A 23,122-nucleotide genomic window follows, 5' to 3' on the forward strand; every position below is an offset into this window, starting at 1 on the left:
TTTTCTCATAGACTTCTATACAACCAGAGAGGAGTCGGATGCTTCTGTGATGAACGTTGTCATTACTGATAGAAACATTAATCTGGTCCTGTATGGAGGAGGTCACCTCTGTGTGTGTGTGTGTGTGTGTGTGTGTGTGTGTGTGTGTGTGTGTGTGTGTGTGTGTGTGTGTGTGTGTGAGAGAGAGAGAATCACTGATATGTAATCTGTTATATATAAGACATGATGCCATTCTGTTCTACTGAAGTTTTATTGGGTTGTGAACAACGACGTTCACATGGACGAGTCCTCCGGTCACATGTTTTGTTTCGGCTGTTGAAAAAACCACAAAGCATCTGTTAGGAGGAGAGAAACAAGTTAACATGCAAACACAAGTTGTTGCCTTCAGGGTAGACACAAAGTAATAAGAAACATATCGTGTGTTTATTGATTAAGTGACCTGAATGTCAGTATGTGATCGGTGATATTAGAACTTTGCAGCTATAATTACATGCGTGCGTCTGACACAGGGTTAATTATGCAAAGAGCTCACTAACGATCAATTACAGGCAAACTGCTGCTTTCACACACACACACACACACACACACACACACACACACACACACACACACTTACACACACACACACACGAGTTTAATTGATTTATCTGCATTCTGTCATCAGCAGCGCTCTTCACACCGTGCCCTGTTTAGCATCTTTATTGTGCGTGACAGCAGTAATACATTTCACATTCTGATGTAAACTTACCAAAGTTTCTTATTATTGACGATGAATTTACTATTTCAATTGCCTTTTTCCCTCCCCTCCTCACAAATCTCCTCTTTGCTTCTCGTCCTTCCAGTCATAGATAGTTGAAATCACCTCCTCGCCTCGACAGACTTCTGAATAAAAGAGCAAACACTCGGAGCGGCTCCTTCGCTTGTTGGGACTTTTTCACCCGACGTGAACTCAAACGCACACTAATGTAGACAAACAACACAAACACACTCTGGTGCTGGTCGTGTGTCGGTGGAAAGCCTTCACCAAAACCCTGCTGGATATTTCATTTCATGGTGCATTACACACACACACACACAAACACACCTCTTTCCTGCTCACACAGTGTAAAGCTCCTCTCCCATGCATGTGGATTTCTTTGTGATTAGTATTCGCGTCCCGCTCCACGTCTTTTTCTTGTCTGGTTTCTGCGTCTTGTTTGTTGTGATTCGTGCCAATAAAGGCCAATTAAATGGAGTCTGAGCCGAGTGGCAGCGCGACGGCGTCACGGCGATAAGCCGAGCGAGGCTGGTGAACAACGCAATCAGGAAGAGACGGAGAGTGACATCCGTGAAAACAAACAGATTTACTAGAACACAGACAAGTGAATGTGTATGTGTGTATACATAGGTAGGTTTATAGTTATTTTTTTCCTCATTTTTTGTTTGTTTAAAGAAATACTATGTATATATGTTGTGCTGTATAATATACTCCAATTTAAAATTTAAATGAACAAAAAAAGAAGAGACGTGACGGTTGACAGTGAATTTCCATGATTGTTAATGATTTTGTTTGTATTTGTTTTGTGGCTTTTTTAAAACTGGACTTTAACTTTAATCTTGTAAAAAGAAAACAAATCTTTTATTAAGTCTCAGAAAAGGCTTATCAAAGGGAATGTATAATCTTTAACTAATCAGGGGAAGAAAAACATTTCTCTTTTGGAGCTTTAAGGCCAAACAAATGGAAAAGTTTGACCTGACAATAAGAATAATGAAGCTGCAGGTTTGAACACGTTTGATGTAGATTCTCCAGAATGAGACGACGGGATCAAAACACCTTCAAACGCGTCGTCCTGTCGCTTTAAATAAGGTTGTTTCTTCCAGATGCCTCCTTTCTACTCGCTGATTACAGCAGTGTGTGTGTGTGTGTGTGTGTGTGTGTGTGTGAGAGAGTGTGTGTGTGTGTGTGTGTGTGTGTGTGTGTGTGTGTGTGTGTGTGTGTGTGTGTGTGTGAGAGTGTGTGTGTGTGTGTGTGTGTGTGTGTGTGAGAGAGTGTGTGTGTGTGTGTGCATTGAAGGCCCTCGGCCTAAAAGATCTTAATAATGTTCAGCACGAGGACGCCTCATTGCCGCCGGCTGTCTTGACTCGCCGCCTGATTAGTGGAGGAGTCGAAGCTGCAGAGACTTCAGGGGGAACCAGACCGGTCTGGAGGGGTCCGTATGGTCCAAGACCTCCAGGACACTAATTAAGAGAGGAGGAGGAGGAGTGATGGATGCACGGCAAGGCCAGGATGAAGGGGGGGTTGATGAATTGAGGGGAGGTCAGCTCCAACGAGGAGGAAATGAATAAGAGGGAAAGAAGGACAGATGGAGGGAGAGAGGACGTCTGCTTGTATAGAAGTCTACTTCTCTCTGCTGGCCACCAGGGGGCGACTCCTCTCTGGTTGTATAGAAGTCTATGAGAAAATGGTCCTACTTCTCTCTGCTGGCCACCAGGGGGCGACTCCTCTCTGGTTGTATAGAAGTCTATGAGAAAATGGTCCTTCTTCTCTCTGCTGGCCACCAGGGGGCGACTCCTCTCTGGTTGTATAGAAGTCTATGAGAAAATGGTCCTACTTCTCTCTGCTGGCCACCAGGGGGCGACTCCTCTCTGGTTGTATAGAAGTCTATGAGAAAATGGTCCTACTTCTCTCTGCTGGCCACCAGGGGGCGACTCCTCTCTGGTTGTATAGAAGTCTATGAGAAAATGGTCCTACTTCTCTCTTGATGTATTATCTCAGTAAACATTGTAAACATGAGTTTATGGTCTCAATCTCTAGTTTCAAGTCTTCTTCAATCCAGCATGATGTTCATTTAGTACATTATGGTCCATTTAGAGTCCACCAGACCAGAAAGCAGGGGATGCTTTAGGGGGTGGGGCTTACCTGCTGATTGACAGGTAGCTACCAATGCTAGTTAGCTACTAAGATGACTTAGCTGTAAATTTGACCTTGAATTATAGAAGTTATCTTTGTGTTCATCAGATCCGCCCATCGCTCCTTTTGCAGTCCAAATATGGTCACTTCCTTCACTGGTTGCAAACACATACAGAAGGAACTACAGAAAGAGAAGAGGAGGAGGAGGAGGGTCAAAGCGAGGAGGTCCGATGAAATAAAGCACACAGACGGTAAAAAGACAAAGTGGGAATGAAGAACAAAGGACATAAAATAAGGAACTTAGCGAGGAAAGCTAGTGGAAGGTGAAGTGTGGTCAATCGGATACCGACACTGAGACTGAATTATAGTGCAAAAACTCAAATAAAAGCTGACACGATAATGAAGAACGATGGCGGGGAAATATTGAACGAGCCTGGAAGCGTACGGCGGGTAATCAGGAGGTCAAAGGGCGTTTAGTGGCGGGGATGGAAGCGAGCGGGAATAAAGAAGTGAACGGAGGTTAAATGCAGCCGTCGCCGCTCCATCTCGCCTTTTAACGTGGGCATCCATCAGCCGGAGCCCTGACCTCCACACGCCCCCTGCATGTTGTAGCATATATGTGAGGTAAATCATCCTCCGGGGCAGGAAGTCCTCGTGACCTTGAGCAGAAAGCCTCCATGATGTGACGTGTGATTAACAGCCTTCAGTCTTCATGAACTCGTCGCTGTTGGAGAAACCACCAGTTGCTGTTGAGTGTAGCACCAGTGGACTTCATCTAAAACCAGTTAGCGGGACTAACTGGCTGCTAGCCGGCTGTAATGGTAACCGGTGTCCCATTCATTTCCTTTTCTCTCTCCATTTGGCATCCCATAAGTGACTTCTCCCATATGGACTGGTTCCTGCTTCTTTAAACATCATAAAGCAGAACTCGCCTTTTTCTCCCTGAATGCCTTTCCCTTATTGTTTATCCTTCTGCTTTATGTATTTTATTTTGAAAAATTCCTATTATTCCTGTTTCTGAAATGGTATTTTAGCTGTTCTGATCAGCACATAAAGGAGAGGTGCTGCCCTCTGGTGGTGCAGCTTGCATCCGCTTATCTTGCTCGTCTGATTATTTGTGTTTACCAGAATATTTCAGTCGTAAATATTTAATATTCCTTCATGCAAACTGTTGTAAACCCGTCAGAAAATGTTCAGATTTAAGAGAAAGAGATTTGTTTTTTTCCCCACTGCTCCTCTTCAACTTGAAGAAAAAGCTTGTATGTAAAGGAGGTGTGAGACAGGTGTGAGACAGGTGTGAGACAGGTGGAGGGCAACAGATGAAAGAGAACGAGAGGATGAAGAGAGAGGGAGGGAAGGGAGGAGGGGGGAGATATATAAATATAGAGCAGGAGGGTGAGAGCAGGATGTGTCACTCCCCCTCAAGTGTCTTCTCCTCCACTTAGAAAGGCAGGGAGACGGGGGAGGAGGGGGGAGGAGGGGGAGTGTGTCGCTGCCCACTGAAGGGCAAAGAGCACCTTGACAGCTTCTCTCCAGTCATGTCATGTTCCTTGTCTTCCTCCTCATTTCCTGCCACTTCCTGTCTCTCGGCTCTTCTTCTCTTCTCCAAACCCGGAGAGATCGACTCGCTGCATCCATGCAGAAAACGGGTGCTGGAAATCCTTGAAAACACTTGAAATAGTGTGGCGTATTCAAGGTTTCAAAGTGCTTGGATTTAGAATAAAGCAACACTTATAAACCCTTTTCAAACGCCGCCGTGGAATATTTACAAGAAAGTTCAGAAAGGAGAACATCATCTGCAAAACAGCAAACACTGTTATTAGCCAGCTCAGAGGAAAAAAATAAACAGTTATTAGAATTCTTCAGCTACACACACACACACACACACACACACACACACACACACGTTAATACACACAGAATCCAGCTTAATGCCTTCGGTCTGAGTGGAGGGATCAAAGAGGATAACAGCTTGTCTTATAGCTCCACATAATCACAGCAAACTAGGGATGATGTTGGTACTGTTACTTAAAGACTGTGTGTGTGTGTGTGTGTGTGTGTGTGTGTGTGTGTGTGTGTGTGTGTGTGTGTCAAATCAATCTGCTTCTGCCTGCAAAGCCACAGAAAAAGGTGTTTGAAGTTAGTATTAGCATGAAAAACCTTTAACCTTGCAGCTTGTATGTGAGCAGATAAGCTTTCATGCACAATCTCCATGACACACACACACTGCACACACACACACACATACACACTGCACACACACACACACACACACACACACACACATACACACCCACACATACACACCGCACACACACACACACACACACACACATACACACACACACACACACACACATACACACACACACACACACACACACACACACACACATACACACACACACACACATACACACCCACACACACACACACACACATACACACACACACACACTCACACACCCACACACACACTGCACACACACACACACATACACACCGCACACACACACACACACACACACACACACTCACACACCCACACACACACTCGCTCGTTGTTGATTAAGTTATCAGAATAAAAGCCAAGGACTTCCTTGGCCTCACCTTGTGCTGAATGGAAGGAATGTGTTGTGCCTTACATGATGTTTCACTAACGCCCTGAACCAGATGCAGGATCAGCCAGCAGCAGGTTCATCTGAGACATGCAGGCGGTCAGACACAGAAAGTCCAGCCCAACCTCTTCCTTTATGTTTCAGCGTCTTGTTGTCCAAACTGTGTAATTTAATTCTGTTGGCAGCGAGCAGAAAAACTGTCCAATATTTCATTTGACCGGCGGCGGCTCTGTTCTGTTATGAGACGTGTTTTTAATCTGGCTCGTGTTGTGTGATCGGATCAGCGTTGTGAGTGTGTACTCACAGAAATCCCTGATAAAAGTGGACTAACATTGTCTGACCTCGGGCGGAATATCTACACGGATATCAGGCCAAGTAGGTGAACACCGCTGGAGACGTGTAGTAACCTCAGGGTCCATACGGCTGCAGGAAGTCCTTGAAAACACTCGAATTTTAGTGTGGTGTTTTCAAGGTTTGAAAAGTGCTTGCATTGAGAATACAGTGCTTGAAATGTACGTAAATATGTAGCTGTGAGTGCTGGAAAAGCATGAAAATGCACCTTGAAATGCTTGAAAAGTGCTTGAATTTGCCTTTGGAAAAGGTGGAGGAACCCTGTAACCTGTAAAATGGTAGATCGGCTAACGAGCTCCCTGATTGGACGAGCTCACAGCCCGTTAAAATGCTCCCAGCCTGGGACTAGCAGCACATCTGGAACGTGGGAGTGTGTGACACACACACACACACACACACACACACGTATGTAAGTAAGCTGCTCACCATCTGGTGTGCTGTACATCGTCCAGTAACAGACCTGTATTTACATTCCAGGGCGGGGATTCTGGGGATTCTGGGGGTTCTGGGGATTCTGGGGATTCTGGGGATTCTGGGGGTTCTGGGGGTTCTGGGGATGGCTTTGTCCACACCGTCTCCAGAGGTGTGACCACACATCATGGTACCTTTCCCTCCGTCTGGATCCTGAGGTTCTGTGTAGTCTTGTGTTTCGGGGTAATGAATGTGAGAATCAGAGATGGCGTTTCTTCTCACTCCTTTGTGTTTCACTCCTCCAGCATCAGTATTCCTTGGATGACTGACTCCGGCTGATACATGTGTGGGGGCTGATTAATAGCCAAGAGGCCTTTCAGGAAACATAATGAGTTTCTCCTGCTGCAGTGTGTGTGTGTGTGTGTGTGTGTGTGTGTGTGTGATGCATGCTTGAGTGGTTATACATTCCTGTTTACGACTGTGTCATTTTTTTTTACATCACTGCTGGTAGCGATGAATACAAATCTCTGTTTTCATTCCCTCCCGTTTTGACTGAGTGACATTTCTCCTCCGTTCACTCCTTCGTCTCCTCGTCCACTTCCCTCCTTTTACTTCCCCGGAGCGCTTAAGAATACAAATCGCCCAGCAGGAACTTAAACGCACCAATTAAACATCAATATGTCTTCTTTAACCGCGGGACCCGAGTCGAGGTGGTTTTCTGGTTCTGCAGAGGGAAAGTAAATCTTCCCGACTAGTCGTTCTGGAAACCACAGGAAACGGTGGATGACTCTCTGATTCAAACGTACGCTCCGCTGAGACGTTCGCTGGATGGGGAACGTCAGTGGCGTGTCCAGACATTTTTGATAGGGGTGGCACCAGTGGGGCACTGACATATGCAGGGGTGGCATGAAGTGTGAGCAGGAGCGCCTGCGCAGACATATACACTCATGTATGCACACAAGACAGGATAAACGTTTAGCTTATTACCGTTACAGCTTTTAACTACAGGCACAGTAAGTGTAGTGAAATGTAGGTTTCTCACATCTTTCTCGACGACGCTCCAGAAACGTGTTGCTTCCATAGACAGTTTGTTTCACGTGTAGGTTTGCTCAAACTTCTTCTTCTTCGGGACTTTTTTTTTGCAGGCTACATTCTACTTTAGCGCATCTCTGCTGCCTCTCAGGTTTGAGAAGGATCCAGGCCCGGAGTGGGTATCACGTGTATGCGTCGCGGGGATTCCCGCAGGTAATTAGATACAAGAACCCAGCCGAACTCTCGGCCCTGATGCCCCCAGACCATGGTGAAAAGCCCGCGGTCCTCACTAAAACACAGCCCCGTCCAGGTCCACAAGAGTCCACACAGGCGGACTCTCCGTCGAACGCGAAACGCCAAGACGCGCCGCACGCAAACCAGCCGGGAAACAGACAGCTGAACACGGCCGAACTATGGGCACGTGTGCCCACAAGGCTTTGTGAAAAGCCCGTGCAGCTCACTTAAGCACCGGCCGGTCCAGGTCCGCGCCACGCCACAATTACGCACAGCGAAGCCGGACTTCTGCTCCGTCCGTACACACGTAAAACACTCGGACGCGTTGCGGGGATTCCCGCAGGTAAATAGACACAAGAACCCAGCCGAACTGTCGGGACTATCACCCTCAGAGCTGGCTGAAAAGCCCGCGGACATCGGTCAAACACCGGCCCGCCCAGGTCCACAAGAGTCCACACAGGCGGACTCTCCGTCGAACGCGAAACGCCAAGACGCGCCGCACGCAAACCAGCCGGGAAACAGACAGCTGAACACGGCCGAACTATGGGCACTTGTGCCCACAAGGCTGTGTGAAAATACACGGAATTACAAGGCTTTAGAGAACAGTGCGCTATTGTATGCTTAACATGTAAAGTTATAATTACATTATTTTAATATAATAGGTCGTGATCTAAAGTGGGCTGGTCTGAGGTATGAAACTCCAGGGCTGAAAATGAGTCCCACTCGGCCCTGGAAGGAACTGCAACTCTAAACAAGCTTCCAGTTTACATTCAGTGCCGTGAATATTGGGGTGGCACTTGGGGTGGCCAATCAGATTTCAGGGGTGGCCCGTGCCACCCTAGGCCACTCCCTGAACACGCCACTGGGGAACGTAGAGCGATCGGTGAGGTTCAGGCAACGGAACTGCTTGGTTCCGTTAGAAAACCGGTTTAAATCGTATCGTAACAATATAATGTCACAAAACGGAAGTACAGTTCCAATGTAACATAACACTGCACTGTTAGCCCCGCCCCCTAAAGCATCCCCTGCTTTCTAGTCTGCTGGACTCTAAATGGACCTGTCAATCAGCAGGTAGCCCCGCCCCCTAAAGCTTCCCCTGCTTCCTGGTCTGGTGGACTCTAAATGGACCATAATGTACTAAATGAACATCATGCTGGATTGAAGAAGACTTGAAACTAGAGATTGAGACATAAACTCATGTTTACAATATTTACTGAGGTAATACATGTCGCTGTCTGACTCACACAGACGGAGGGATTATGTGGATTCACTGCTCCGTGTTTGTGGCCTTTATATCCGCCAGCAGAGGATCAACTCTTTAAACACATTAAACCTCCCGTACCTCCACTACATTACACACTTCATCTCTTGTTGCAAGTTCCGGGAATTCCAGCTCAATTAAATTCCAGCAATGTCCTTAATGGTAATATTTTCTAGATATAGTGAATATATTGAAGTATTGTGATGATGTCACATTGTGAACTCATTAACTGTCTCCCGCCTGTTCCTCCAGTTCATCTCTAGTCGTAGTAGTAAGTCGTAGTAGTAAGTAGTAGTAATCGACTGTTCTCATTAATAGACAGAGAGAGGAGATGAAGAGAAATGTTTCTCTCTCAGAAACCCAATGAGACCACAGTGACATCAGTGTAGTATTTTGGTATCTAGAACGTATATCTGCTGCTAATGATGCTCCACTGATGTTTTCCATACCCTGTATGAGTGTAGATTGATGTATAAGCTGGTAGAACAATAGAATGAAAGCATTATTCTTCCTCGTCCTGGCTCCGTCCCTGATGTTCCCGGCGCTCCATCTGTTCAGTCCATTAGGTGGCCTCATGGCTTGGTGCCTCGGCTGAGGATCATGACCCCGGTGCAATCCCGACTCCGCTGTCGGAGGGCACAAAGTACATTTATATATGTGTAATTTCATATGGTGTAACGATGACTCAGCAGGACACTTTCTGTAAACATGTATCACCTTCGGGAGGCGTTTTAGATGATGTTACTCTGAAAGGTATCAAGTACAGACGAGCTGCACTCAAGTAGAAGTACAGATACTTGTCTTCAAAAAGTAGAAGTACTGATTCAACTACTTTACTCAAGTAGAAGTAAAAAAGTACAGAGATGTACTGCGTGATGAAAAGAACCAAAGATCCCGCTGTGTGTGTGGTTGGAGGAGCCGCTGTGGTTTAAGTTGTTTTTCTCTTTTTATCTGAAGTGTCTTTCCCCCTCTTTTATTCCGTAGGCAGATGGACTCTGATCCCTCGCTCCGGAGGTGTGGAGTGACGGATGACGGAGGGATTACGGGAGAGAGAGAGGGAGAGAGAGACTGCCGCCAGTAGTGGGAAATAGCTGGGAAAAAGGTCAAGCTCATCAATCGGGAGGCGAGAAGAAGTAAGTGACCAGATTCAGTGTTACCGTGACGACGCTTACCTCGTACAACACAACAAATTATTTAAACTGCATCATTCCTTTTAATTTGGCTGCTTTGATTGTTATTAATGAAGCAAATTGTTAAATTATCGGCGGCCTCATCAGGTAATGACAGCAAAATCATTCTTTTTTAAATTTGTTTTGTAAAGATTTGGGGATTTTTCACAATAAAAGCCCCAGACATGTTCACCCTGTAACTGCTGGAACTCACACTGACATTTCTCTAAAAGGAAACATGTTCCAAACAGCCAGAGATGTGAAGGTGTATGGTTTTCTTCATTAGAGAGGATTTACTAAATCAAGAGGCTCTGAATGATGTTCCTGTTCGTCACATGACGGGAAGAAGAGTCAGCTGTTCATAACTGAGCAGAGGAACGTTCTTCATACGTGGTTATTAATACACGTAAGTGATGAGCATTAAAAGAACACGAGCCGTAACCCATCGTGTGGAGCAGCTGGACTCGGTGACTCGGCAGCAGGGAGGTTACGAATATTATAATCATAATATGATAGAGTTCCCAAAATGTCAAACGGGTAGAAAACATATGAGTCACTTCTCTTTTGGTCCAGGTTTGTCGTTTAGGGAACCATGCACAATCTGAATGACTTCACAAAACACCAAACAAGTCAACACACACACACACACACACACACACACACACGGCTGAACAGAATGCAAAGCAGTGTTGTTGTTGTGACCATAGCAATGAGTGAAATATGCACACACACATTCAGGGAGCCCATTGTGCTCCGCTTGATGTTATTGTAGACTCACCGCCCACCAAAACTGTCTCAGCTGGAGGCCCGGGTCCGTCACACACACACACACACACACACACACACACACACACACACACACACACACACACACACACACAGTGTTTTCATTCTTAAACATGGGCCCACACATTCGAGGAAAAAAGAAAAATGCCTCATTGATTTTCACAGTATTTCACGCTCTGTCTTACTGTTTTGCTATGCAAAGACATATGTCCACACACTTTCTTTCTTACACACACACACACACACACACACACACACACACACACACGTCCTCGTAGACAGTGATGAGGCGTTACATCTCAACCCGCTGAGATGTAAGGGTAAACAGAGAGGGACAGCCGGCCTTCCGTTTGATCTGGTTGGTTTGTCTTCGATGACATCATCCACACTGCCCAACAGTTATTAGGAGTAGAATGCCATCAATCAGACTTGTGAGAGCCGCTGAGTGGAGGGCAGGAAACAAAGCACAGGAATTGAGTGGCTGTGTTGACGGATGGCCGGAGGGGGAGGAAGAAGCAACACAAAGTGAAAACATGATGGAAGCAACGCCAAATACAACAAACACGAAGGGGAGCGGAAGAAGTCACAAAGGAAGGATGGGAAAGGGAAGGATTTACAGACTGAATACAGGGTGAGAAAGGTGCTAAGGAGAACCAATATCTGGAAGCAGATTTTTTTGGAAGCAGATTTTAAGACCAACTAATTGATCTTGAGAAGTAAGGGATATGTAAGAGAGAAGGTGTGAAGGATTCACGAATGGGTGGAAACCATTCAAATGATATGTTTTTTTCTGTTCTGTGGTTCCTTCCACAGATCGGCCTGATCGTCAACTCTTCCACCAGAAGAACCAGTACAGATCCGGAGGATGGAGCAGACAGCAGCCATGGATATGAATAAACCTGTCGTCGGCTCTAGATTAGAAACTCTTAAACCCAACGTTCTATCAAGATGTGGATGTTACTGATCCAACAAGGATTTGGCTCCTCGACCTCCAGAACTCGTTGGCAATGACTTGTTGGCAAGAAATGGGAGAATCAAAGCTCAGGGGACAATATGAGCCTGTCTGCAGCTAGCGAGACTTGATTGGAGTATAACACAAACTCTTGGAGATAGGATCTCCTCCCCCTCCCCCCCTTCCCCGTCACTCCCCATCCCCACAGTAGCTCCGCCCTTCTTCTCTTCCCCCCCGATCCGTATTAAGAACTTCAAACTCTTCAGATAAGTTTTGATCAATGCGGACTGCGTTTCTTTCTCCACCTTCTTCTTCCCTCTGCTGGTGAAGAAGGTGAAGACCAGAACGTCCAATAGGGTGAGGGCCTCTCTTCGGGATGGGCGGCCCAGCGAGGGCTCTTCTCGGCGGTTTCGGCACCACCACTTCCTCCCTGGAGGTCGGAGGTAGGATGGCTTGGCCGAGCGGGACCCCCCTGGACCTCAATCAGACGTGGGGGCTTGGAGACGTGGCGGCCATGAACGCAGGTCTGGACAATCTCACCCAGGAGTCCGTCACCCGGGCGGCGCTGAAGGAGAAGAACTGGCCTGCGCTGCTCATCCTCGTCATCATCGCGCTGACGATCGGCGGCAACATCCTGGTGATCCTGGCGGTGTCGCTGGAGAAGAAGCTCCAAAACGCCACCAACTTCTTCCTGAGGTCGCTGGCGGTGGCGGACATGCTCGTAGGCATCCTGGTCATGCCCATCTCCCTCATCAACATCCTCTATGGTGAGTACCGCAACGCACTTCTAGAAGACTTCTACAAACACTGAAAACTTGATGATTGCTCACAATTTCAAATGTAGACTCCTGAATAATCCAGACACGTTGCCAAGGTGATGTTTAAAGGGGACATATTATCCTGTTTTTCATCAATTCCACACAGCTGTCAGAGTCCCAACAACACTGCTTTTTAATCTGCATTGCCCCAAACCCATCCATGGTCCTGAATTTCAGCTGTCTAACAGTTGCTCAAATGAGCTCTGCTGAGCTCTCCTGAGAACAGGCTGTTTCTGCACCTTTAAATGCTAATGAGCTCCGTCTGTCATCGCCTACTCGGAGAGCTACGGAGACGATGCTTATGATAGTGGTAGCATGCGGCAATGTTTACATGGATGTATCGCTATGGCTCGCGTATGTGGCTCAGGTGAAGTTGCTGGTCCCGTATGGTTGGGACAGATCTTTTTACGAGGGGCAGTGTCGAGGCAAAGCTGCGCTCACTCTCCGCTGCGCTCGCTCTCCGCTGTCGGGGTAGGTATAGAGACCGGAGAAAACCTGTTTTTCATAATATGGCCCCTTTACCTTCTACTGATATATTAGGGGTGTAACGGTACACAAAAATCTCGGTTCGGTACGTACCTCGGTTTTGAGGTCACGGTTCGGTTCATTTTCGGTACAGTAAGAAAACAAAATGCAAAATATAAATGTGCTAGTTGTTTATTACTTTTGTGCTTTTAACAGTAGGAACATGCACTGGAGCTAGAATGCTGCTCAAAAATATAAATACAAGTATTTAAAATATTTATTTAAAAAATAAAAATAAATAAAAATAACAGACTGTTTCTTTAAAAAATATATTTTCTCCATCTGATGTGCAAAATTGAACAGTTGCAACACTAAATAGTTTCAAGTTGTTGCTCAGATTAAATAACATGAATAAGGCTCAGACTGTTTTTTTAAAAACAAATCTTTTCTCCATCTGATGTGCAAAATTGAACAGGGCAGGGAGAGGCTGTTTAAATGCGGTGGGGAGCTGTGTTTGCACTAACGTTACGCTCGTCTTTCTCCTCGTTGTAGTGATGTTCACGTGGGGGTGGTGCCGTTTCAAATGCGTCAACAGGTTTGACGTGTTGCCAGAAATATACCCGACCTCACATGAACAATGTCGGCAAACCGCTTTGGTTTTATCAACCTCTCTTTGTCCCTGTTTGTATCTCACCGGGAAGCCGAAGTGTTCCCACACGGGAGACCTTAATGTTGCGGGAGGGTCCTCCAACTCTGGCTTGTTGCCAACGCTAGCGGCATTAAGGTACGTGTCCACAGGGGCGATTTTAAACGCGAGTGGACGCGCCGCTTCCCAGTATTGCACGCTTGGCGGGCTGCCACTAGATGATGATTGACAGGCGCTCTCCTTCAAACAACAGATTTTTGCGAGCGTTCGCGAGCGTTCCCGAGGCAGCGAGTCGAGCCCGGTGCCTCTGATTAGCATAAAGTAGCTGCATGTGCGGTTGCAGCATCCTCCACACATGCGGTCCTCTACTTAATATGTCCGTATGGAAACTCGTTCGGTACGCCTCCGTTCCGAACCGAGCACCCCGTACCGAAACGGTTCAATACAAATACATGTACCGTTACACCCCTATGATATATACATTGGTGTTTTGGGGGGTTTGTATTTGTTTCTCTTATGGAGGTGGACCTTTAAATGTGTCATGTGTAGCTGGAAAGAACATTTATCTGAAGTTATCTGATTGGCTGATACGCCCCTGTTCAACACAATAAGAAAGCAGGTGCTCCAGCCGACTGTGGTTTCGTTACCTTTATCATGAAAACACAGATGCATGTCCGTAAATCTCACCCAATATTTAAACATGACTTTCTACAGATTTCGACCCCTGACCTCGGCCCCCACCCTCGCCATGCGTCATGATTTCAGAACATTCTTTCAGTTGTTGAAATGATTACCACGTCTCCGAGACATTGCTCGCCGTTATATTGCAAGTGAGTCAAGAGCAGAGGATAATTGTGATATTATAGCAACCATCAACTGCTGTTCTTGCTTACAACATCACTGCCAGGATTCTGCACCGACGCCCACATTAGCTTAATAATCTGTCTGTCGGATTTCATTTCCAATGTTGAGTAAAAGCATTACATTCTGCCAGGCCTCTACATTGATAGGTTCTTTTATTTTTACTGTGTAAATGTCACCATCGGTGAAGAGCTGCAGATGAACACAAGCATAATATCAGTCCTCCAGGTGACACCGTTTAAAGGTTCAACTCCTGGGAGGGAATCAAATCCTGAGGAAGTCCAGTCTCGCAACAATCAGGCCTTTATTTTTATGACCTAAAGCCGTTAGTTGTTTTTTTTGGCCACTTGTGAGGGAGGGATGAGAGCCGTAAGAGTGAACCAAACCAGTGAAGCTGCATGCCAGAAAACCCAAGCGACGAGCTAATAAAGGATTTAAAGCTGAGGGGAACTGCATATAAAACTACTTTCATTGGACAAGAATCACAGTCTGAACACAAGTCTTTATGAAGGACAATAACGCCAACGCACAAATCCAACGTTTAATCTGCAAGGTCATTTCCAGACAAGCATCCAAACGTTACGTTACATAGTCATTATTAAAAAACAACAGCTTTAGGTTTAAAAATCTAGATACCGTATGTGAATAATACGTATTTCTGTATGTGCAGTTATAAGACGGAGCACATCATATGCTAGTCACATGACAGCCAGGTCTGAATATGTCGACACAGCTGTTATCTGACAGGCCAAACAAATTTGGGGAAATAGATGTTTGGTCGGCCGGTGTTAAACGATTTATGATTGGATTTCTGCTCCTCTGACAGCTGACGTTGATGTGAGTCGTCCCCATGGTTACCAGTCCTGTCAGACTTTTATCAATTAAAGGAGTCATCACCTGGTTTTATACGTATCCAGCCCCCCTTGGATCGCTTTGGATCAATTCGTAAAACTTATTAGAAAAAAAAAAAAATTTTAATCAAACATTGAGCTTGTTCTGACCCTTTTTCGTATCGCGATTTTATCACGCGAGATTACGCGCGAGGTTTTGACTGGTCCGGATGTGCATTGTATTAGTGCTGGGCGGTATGACCAAAAATGTATATCACGGTATTTTTCAAAATGATATCGGTTTCACGGTATTTGACGGTATTTTTTTTTTCAAGCACGACTGGGTGTTAACCTAATTTTCTAATAATTTAGAGAATAATTACTGCAGTAAATTGGCTTGGACTGACATATTTTAATGTCATAAGGAGTGAATATTGTAGAAAAACATTAATGTCCACACTAGCATTAATGATGTGAAGGAATTTTAAAAGCCGAAGAATTTCCAAACAACAGACACGGCTCCTATTTTCGGCACAAGTTCTTCTGTTTCATTGCTTGCTCGTTCGGAACTTTCGGCGAAAGTTTCGGCGAAAAAAAAAAATGGATAAACACGGCGAAAGTTTCGGCAAAAAGAAACTTTCGCCGTGTTTATCTATTTTTTCACCGCATCTTACGCTCAACACAGGCTGTGCTCTCGCATGCTGCTTGTTTGGTGCAGCTGCTAAACAGCCCCCTCTCAAACAATGTCCGGCGGCGCGACGTTCCGCCGCTCTGCGTTCCCGACGTTCATACGCTACACACTCACCGGTATTGGGGTATATGAAAAATGCATATCATAAACAAAAAAACCACCGGTATTCGGTATGAACCGGTATACCGCCCAGCACTACATTGTATAATATGTAATGAGGCGCGCGTTGATTCGCCGCAGGAAGGACAGAGCCGGGGGGGCTTGCCTGCATGCAGACTCCAAAACATAAACAGCCCCCTGTCATGGCGCACACACTAAATGACGAACCTTACGGAATTCAGGCATTTATGTACGAACCAGAGTCGGAACCCGAACCGGAGAGTGAAGAGCCAGAGACGGTTGAAGAGACACGTTTACAGCAGGACGTCAGGTAGCGGACGGGGGGGGGGGTTGGGTGGTGAAAGAGGGGTGGGCTTATGCAAGTAGCCGCCACGGTGACGTCACCGTAGGCGCAGAATCAAAATCTCGTGCTTTAGGAATGCACACCCTTGTGTGCTATTCCTGTTCGGAAAAAGAGCAGAAGCGAAAAAACGGCGCCACTTTCAAACTCCAGCCTTTCAGGCAAGTTTCAACTGAGGTCAAACACAGATATGCATGTTTTAACAAGAGAAATTGCGATTTCCTGGTGATGACTCCTTTAACAGACTTCTAGGTGCAAATCGTGATTTTTCTTTTTTTACCAGTGTGACAGATCTGTAAACGGTTGTTATCTTCACAGGCAAAGACATTCCTTTTTGTGCACATTTCAATGTCTGGATTTCTTTTGACAAAGACGCCGCTGAGATTCATTGTGTATCTACACGTACAGGACGAGCTGCCGCATCGTTTCCCCCTGCAGCTCGTTTGTAACCCCCGGCAACAACGTCCCATATTCCTGTCTGCGGTGGCGGTGATCCTTCAGGAATATCGATATCACCGACTGGCTGACTCACGATACGCAGGACGCTTCACGCCATTTAACTCGCCAATGATTGCCATGATCCCAGTCCAGATAACACACACACACACACACACACACACACACACACACACACACACACACCTGAAAGTATTCGACCTTCAAGGCCAACTCAATCAAAGTTATCTCTCTGCATGGGGCCCAAATGATAAACCCACACAGGGACGTCTGATGAATGTGAGGCGTGTCATCGATGCTCTAATGAACGAGGAACGAGAGGCACCGTCATGGGAAATACAATGAGAGTCAAACCCTTTAATTGGAAGAGTGCAGGGAATCGAACGTGGTCGAGGTCGATGGCTTTCCGGCCTCAAAGGCACCAGAACAACACGGCGTACCATTAAAGTTGCTTTAATTTATAGTTATGAACATAATGGCTGGAGGACGATGACACCATCCGGTTGAGACCAGCTGGTCCGAAGGCCTGAAGCCACCAGTCCAGAAAGCAGGGGATGCTTTAGGGGGCGGGGCTTACCTGCTGATTGTGTGTGTGTGTGAGTGTGTGTGTGTATTCCCTCTTTAGTACGCTAACACACAGACAGAGACTGGCCGACCTTAATTAATGTACACCAGTGTAAGTGAAGGTTAACCCGCTGATTTACTCCCCGTCGTATTTCTGTTAGTTACGTCAGCGGCGTCTCGTCCCCCCGGCGGCAATCTTCCGATAATTAAGGCTGATTGTAGAGCGGCGACTAACTACACAGCTCCACGGGGTATCAGGCAGCCCCCGGCTGTGACCTTTGACCTCCCCATGGAGGGGGAAGGGCGGGAGCGCTGATAAACACTTCCTCCTTTAGTGCCTGAACGGAGTGGAGAGATTTACTGTTTGTGAATCTGTCAGATGCCATCGCTATGACGATCTAGGTTTCCCTCTAGCGCCATCTAGTCGGGGGGGGGGGGTACTGTGAGAGGAGAAGAGGGCGTGTATGAGCATCTCAGATCTGTGAACACTATATATCTATCTCTATATATCTATAAGTGGGTAAAAAACCAAGATCTAGACAGCTGCTTCACGTGGCAGGTGTCAAACTCTAAGATTGATCACATGTTACCCCTAAATGTACGCAGGTTGTGAAAACGCATCCCTCAAATCAATCTACATCTTTAAAAATACACCTTTGTTTAATCGTTTTCCTCCAGGAATCAGCAGAACCTCACAAAACCTTTCACCAAAAACATAGATTTGGTATTTTTCATACATCCATATTCCCTGCACAGAAATGTCTCCTTTAAACTGCATCTGAACCAGAGCACGTTTATCGACTGATATCCTGCTAGCCCCACCTGCTCATGGGAAATGTAGTGCATGTACAGTGAGCTGTGCTTTCATTACATTTCCATCTTACCTCCCGTCCTCCAGACTACGCCTGGCCTCTCCCCAGCGCTCTGTGTCCCATCTGGATCTACCTGGACGTGCTCTTCTCCACCGCCTCCATCATGCACCTGTGTGCCATCTCCCTGGACCGCTACGTCGCCATCCGCAACCCCATCGAGCACAGCCGCTTCAACTCCCGCACCAAGGCCATGATGAAGATCGCCGCCGTGTGGACCATCTCCATCGGTACGTGGGCTTTCTGCCGCTTCACATTTCTATGGAAATCAACATATATATACATCATTTCATCAAATGAGATCTACCAACCTGAAGGCAGCACGACGGCATCTTGGGTTTTTAAATGTTGACTGAGGTAATCCCGGAGCATTCGCCCCCCGGTGGCCAGCAGAGAGAATGGCAGTTTAAGGTTTCCACCTGGTTGCTTCCCTCCTTTTCACCTTCATGCCACCTTAAATTCATGCTTCCACTTTCCACGCTGTCTTGAGCTTTGAAGTCGTGATGAACCCAAGTCCTGTTTCATGTCCCCCCCCCCTCCAGGCGTGTCCATGCCCATCCCGGTGATCGGCCTTCACAACGAGGACAAGGTCTTCGTCAACGGCAGCTGCGTCCTCAACGAGGAGCGCTTCATGCTGATTGGCTCCTTCGTGGCGTTCTTCATCCCGCTGGTCATCATGGTGGTGTCGTACTGCCTCACCATACAGGTAGTCCCGCCTGCCTTCACCCTCCTCACGTCCTCCTCCTCCTCCTCCTCATCCTCTCCCACCTCCCTCTCCCCCCTCCAGGTGCTCCAGAGGCAGGCCACCGTCTTCCTGTGCGAGGCCAAGACTTCCCAGCAGCCTTTGCACACACCAGCAATGACAAATACGTTGCGGCCTCCGTCCAGCACCTTCCAGATCCCTCAGATCACCACGCTCGCTCCGTCAGACTCTCAAGGTATGAAAGAAGAGCTGCTTTATTTGTATTTCTATTTTAATCACGGATGATATAGCCTTGACTCCGCCCACAGAGCTGAAGCCGCCGCCCCCTCAGCGCCGACGGAGCACCCTGAGCTGCCTGAAAGGAGCCGAGCCTGGCATGCTGCTCAGCACCTCCACGCCAGACGGCATCAGCATCATCCCCAGCTCCGAGGCGGCGTCCCAGCTCAGCTCGCCGGCCGCGGGGCCCGGCCGGAGCGAGACGTCAGGTTGCCACGGGCGACGGGGGATGATGCAGGCCATAAAGAACGAGAGGCGGGCCTCCAAGGTGAGAACGCAGAGCGCTGCTGAGTGCTCGTCAGGTGGTTGAAGGTGTTTCAGGAGTTAGTTAAACACAGTGCACAGTGGAGGCGGGGCCAGAGTGTCAGGGGGTCAGGGGGTCAGGGGTCTCCCTGGACTTCATCCTGCAAAGGATACAAGACGACAAAGACAACATAAGACCATGGAGGGACTTTAAAGGACATGTAGAGACCTCAAAGAGACTTAAAACCATGTAAAACAACAAACAAGCCGCAACATTTAATGCTCGTTATCACTCAGCTGTTAACGTGTCCTCGAGGACGGAGGAGGACGTCCTCCCAGCGACTCGGAGACTTTCAAGCGTCTCCTCGGAAACAGCTGGAGGAGCTCGCTGTTATCAAACGCAGACAAAAAATATAGATTTAGATTTCATATAGATTTCAATATATTATTTTTGATATATATATACATATATATATATATATATATATATATATATATATATATATATATATATATATATCTTTACATGTTTTATTTATATATTAATTATTATTTGTTCTATATACTGTATATATTTATCAAAGCTATCTAAAATGATGATATGAAATCATCTGTGTATGAAATGTTGTTGAACACTATTTTGTCACCTTTCCTCCCCTCCTTTCCTCCCCTCCTTTCCTCCCCTCCCCTCCTCCGTCCTCAGGTCCTGGGCATCGTCTTCTTCCTCTTCCTCGTCATGTGGTGCCCCTTCTTCATCACCAACGTCACCTTCGTGCTGTGCCGCGGCGCGTGCAACGAGTCGCTGCTGAACGACCTGCTGAACGTCTTCGTGTGGGTGGGCTACATCTCCTCGGGGGTCAACCCGCTGGTCTACACCCTCTTCAACAAGACGTACCGCCGGGCCTTCTCCAGCTACATCCGCTGCCGCTACAACGTCGCCGCCGGCGCCGCCGGGCAGAGCGGCAAAACACTGCTGGGCCCGGCGCCGTGCTCCTCGCACGCCGTCACCCCGCTGCTGGCGGGCGGCCACGGGAAGGCCGGCGTGGACCGCAACAGTAACTGTCGCAACGGCGGGCGGGGGGGTCTGGCGGTGGACCCCGAGGACGTGACGGACGACGAGACACAGATCGGAGTCGTGTCGAGTCTCTCCGAGGGCCACAACGCCGGGGCGCTGTCGGAGGCGGAGACGGAGGCGGAGCTGTCGCTCCTCAGCTACAGCCCCGCCTCCACAGAGCACACCAGCAGCGTGTGAGCGTGACCTTTCCTGACCTTCAGCTGCTGTGGGAGGGGGAGGGGCTGGAAGCCCACAGCGAGCGATCTCATTGGCTGAGAGGCGTGAACCTCCGGGGTGTTGGTTTTCATCCCGTTAAACGGAGGGTGAAATCCCTTCAGGGGGGCCGAGGGACCAGCCGAGACCAGGACCCGGGGCGGCGTGGACCTGGTGAGGAGCTCATTGTGAACCTGGTATGAAGTATCGAGGCGCCCCCCCAACGGAGTCCCACACTGATGCAGGTTACAGGAGCGCCGACCGCCAAGGTCAACGGGGTCAAACCAGGACACCGAGCCCTCCGGTCGAGGTCTCATGTGGTCTCATGTGGATTCTGTCTCTGCAACTAAAACCAAATCTATTTTTGTGCCGGAGCTCCACGACGACGTCGTTAAAGATGGATATGAACTTTCCCAGCATGAAATGATTCAGCCAGCCGAGATGAAGGAATGTACAACCACCAGTCTCTGGTGGACTCACAGTGCCATCTGGTGGTCAGACAGAGAGGTGACGCCTCCCTTTGGCTTGGAACGAGGGGCTCAAAGAGCTAAACATGGCGAGGGCCTTCGCTCCGACGACCTTCTAGTCTCAAGGTTTTCACCGACGACAGAATAAAAAAGAGAAAAGTAGAAATGTGGAACGTTTTAACGTAAAGGTGCACAGAGCTTCCTCAGATGTCATTCTTAAATGATTTATTACTTTCATCCATGAAAACAATCTTCCTCAGCCGTGATCAAATCACATTTTATTTCCCCGACAAAACTGGACTTTTATAAATAAATAAAGAAATCGACCCGTGTTTCTCTCCTCGTTCATATAAATATGACATCATCAGATGAATAGATCTGTTTGAGATTCACACCACGCTCTTCCATGAACAAGACGTTTCCTTTATTAAAGCTTTCATTCAAGGTCAGCCATGACATCTTTTTAAAATGTTGCTAAATGATTCCAGTTAAAGCCAAAGAGGACAGAACGAACACGAAGCCTTTCCTTAATAAGCTGTGGTTTAAAACCGGATCCATCGGAGGATGACAAGTCTGAATGGACTCCCCGATCTCCGGCCACATCGGTGACACTTTAGATTTCATCTGTGCTGTGAGACAGACAGGAAGTCGATGCGCTGGGAGACAGACAGCTGACTGTGAGACAGGTCTCCCCCCGTCTGTCCAGAAAATCATTCGACATCGTGTAGAGGTGCTGCATTTAGGTTGCCGAGCAACCAGAGATAACGCTAGTTGGGACTCGTGTGCGTGCGTGATTGTAAGTTTACGATAGTAGAGCTAAGTGGTCGGGTTCTAAAGGGAACCCGTTTTTTAAGAGATCACTTAAAAGGGCACTCCGCCTGGTTTTACTTTACAACACCGCGATGGGAGAACCATATAGGGTTGTCCTCATCGGAGAACCCTTTTGGTTCAATATCCACCTGGAACCCTTTCAGAAGGTTCTACCTGGAACCCAACATAAAGGGTTAGAATTAGAACCACCTGTGAAGTGCCCGATGAGAGGTGGTGTAATGGTTCCACCCAGAACCTCCTCTGGAAGTTCTACCCGAACCATTACACCTTCTAAGGGTGCTCACAAGAATCTGCTCAGCAGAACCCGTTTCTATTCACCCTGAATCCACTCGTGGGTTCTATTGAGAACCCTGCCATGTTCCTTGAGTTTGAGAGTAACATTTTTAACAGAATTTAGTTTTTCGGAGTGTGATGGTAAATTGCCGGAGTGTGATGGTAAATTGCCATAGTGTGATGGTAAATTGCCAGAGTGTGAAGGTAAATTGCCGGAGTGTGAAGGTAAATTGCCAGAGTGTGATGGTAAATTGCCGGAGTGTGATGGTAAATTGCCAGAGTGTGAAGGTAAATTGCCAGAGTGTGATGGTAAATTGCCGGAGTGTGATGGTAAATTGCCAGAGTGTGATGGTAAATTGCCAGAGTGTGATGGTAAATTGCCAGAGTGTGATGGTAAATTGCCGGAGTGTGATGGTAAATTGCCAGAGTGTGAAGGTAAATTGTCAGAGTGTGAAGGTAAATTGCCGGAGTGTGAAGGTAAATTGCCAGAGTGTGAAGGTAAATTGCCAGAGTGTGATGGTAAATTGCCAGAGTGTGATGGTAAATTGCCAGAGTGTGATGGTAAATTGCCGGAGTGTGATGGTAAATTGCCAGAGTGTGATGGTAAATTGCCAGAGTGTGATGGTAAATTGCCGGAGTGTGATGGTAAATTGCCAGAGTGTGATGGTAAATTGCCAGAGTGTGAAGGTAAATTGCCG

General features: G+C 47.2%; 1 protein-coding gene across 3 annotated transcripts in view; it reads left to right on the top strand.

The window, feature by feature from the left end:
• Positions 1-22,377, top strand: part of htr2cl1 (5-hydroxytryptamine (serotonin) receptor 2C, G protein-coupled-like 1) — a 69,826-nt gene extending 47,449 nt beyond the window's left edge. For 2 of the 3 annotated variants that reach the window (XM_084002263.1, XM_084002264.1), the window contains 6 exons: positions 9,782-9,930; positions 11,566-12,471; positions 18,394-18,594; positions 18,907-19,302; positions 19,376-19,611; positions 20,290-22,377. In XM_084002263.1, coding sequence (XP_083858389.1) covers positions 12,081-12,471; positions 18,394-18,594; positions 18,907-19,302; positions 19,376-19,611; positions 20,290-20,838 — 1,773 coding nt within the window. In that variant the 5' untranslated portion in view covers positions 9,782-9,930; positions 11,566-12,080 and the 3' untranslated portion in view covers positions 20,839-22,377. The remainder of the gene's footprint in view (positions 1-9,781; positions 9,931-11,565; positions 12,472-18,393; positions 18,595-18,906; positions 19,303-19,375; positions 19,612-20,289) is intronic. The other variant, XM_084002265.1, reaches the window with a different exon arrangement.
• Positions 22,378-23,122: the final 745 nt, after the last annotated feature.

The sequence above is a fragment of the Eutrigla gurnardus genome (assembly GCF_963514095.1).
Source record: "Eutrigla gurnardus genome assembly, chromosome: 23".
Classification (NCBI taxonomy): domain Eukaryota; kingdom Metazoa; phylum Chordata; class Actinopteri; order Perciformes; family Triglidae; genus Eutrigla; species Eutrigla gurnardus.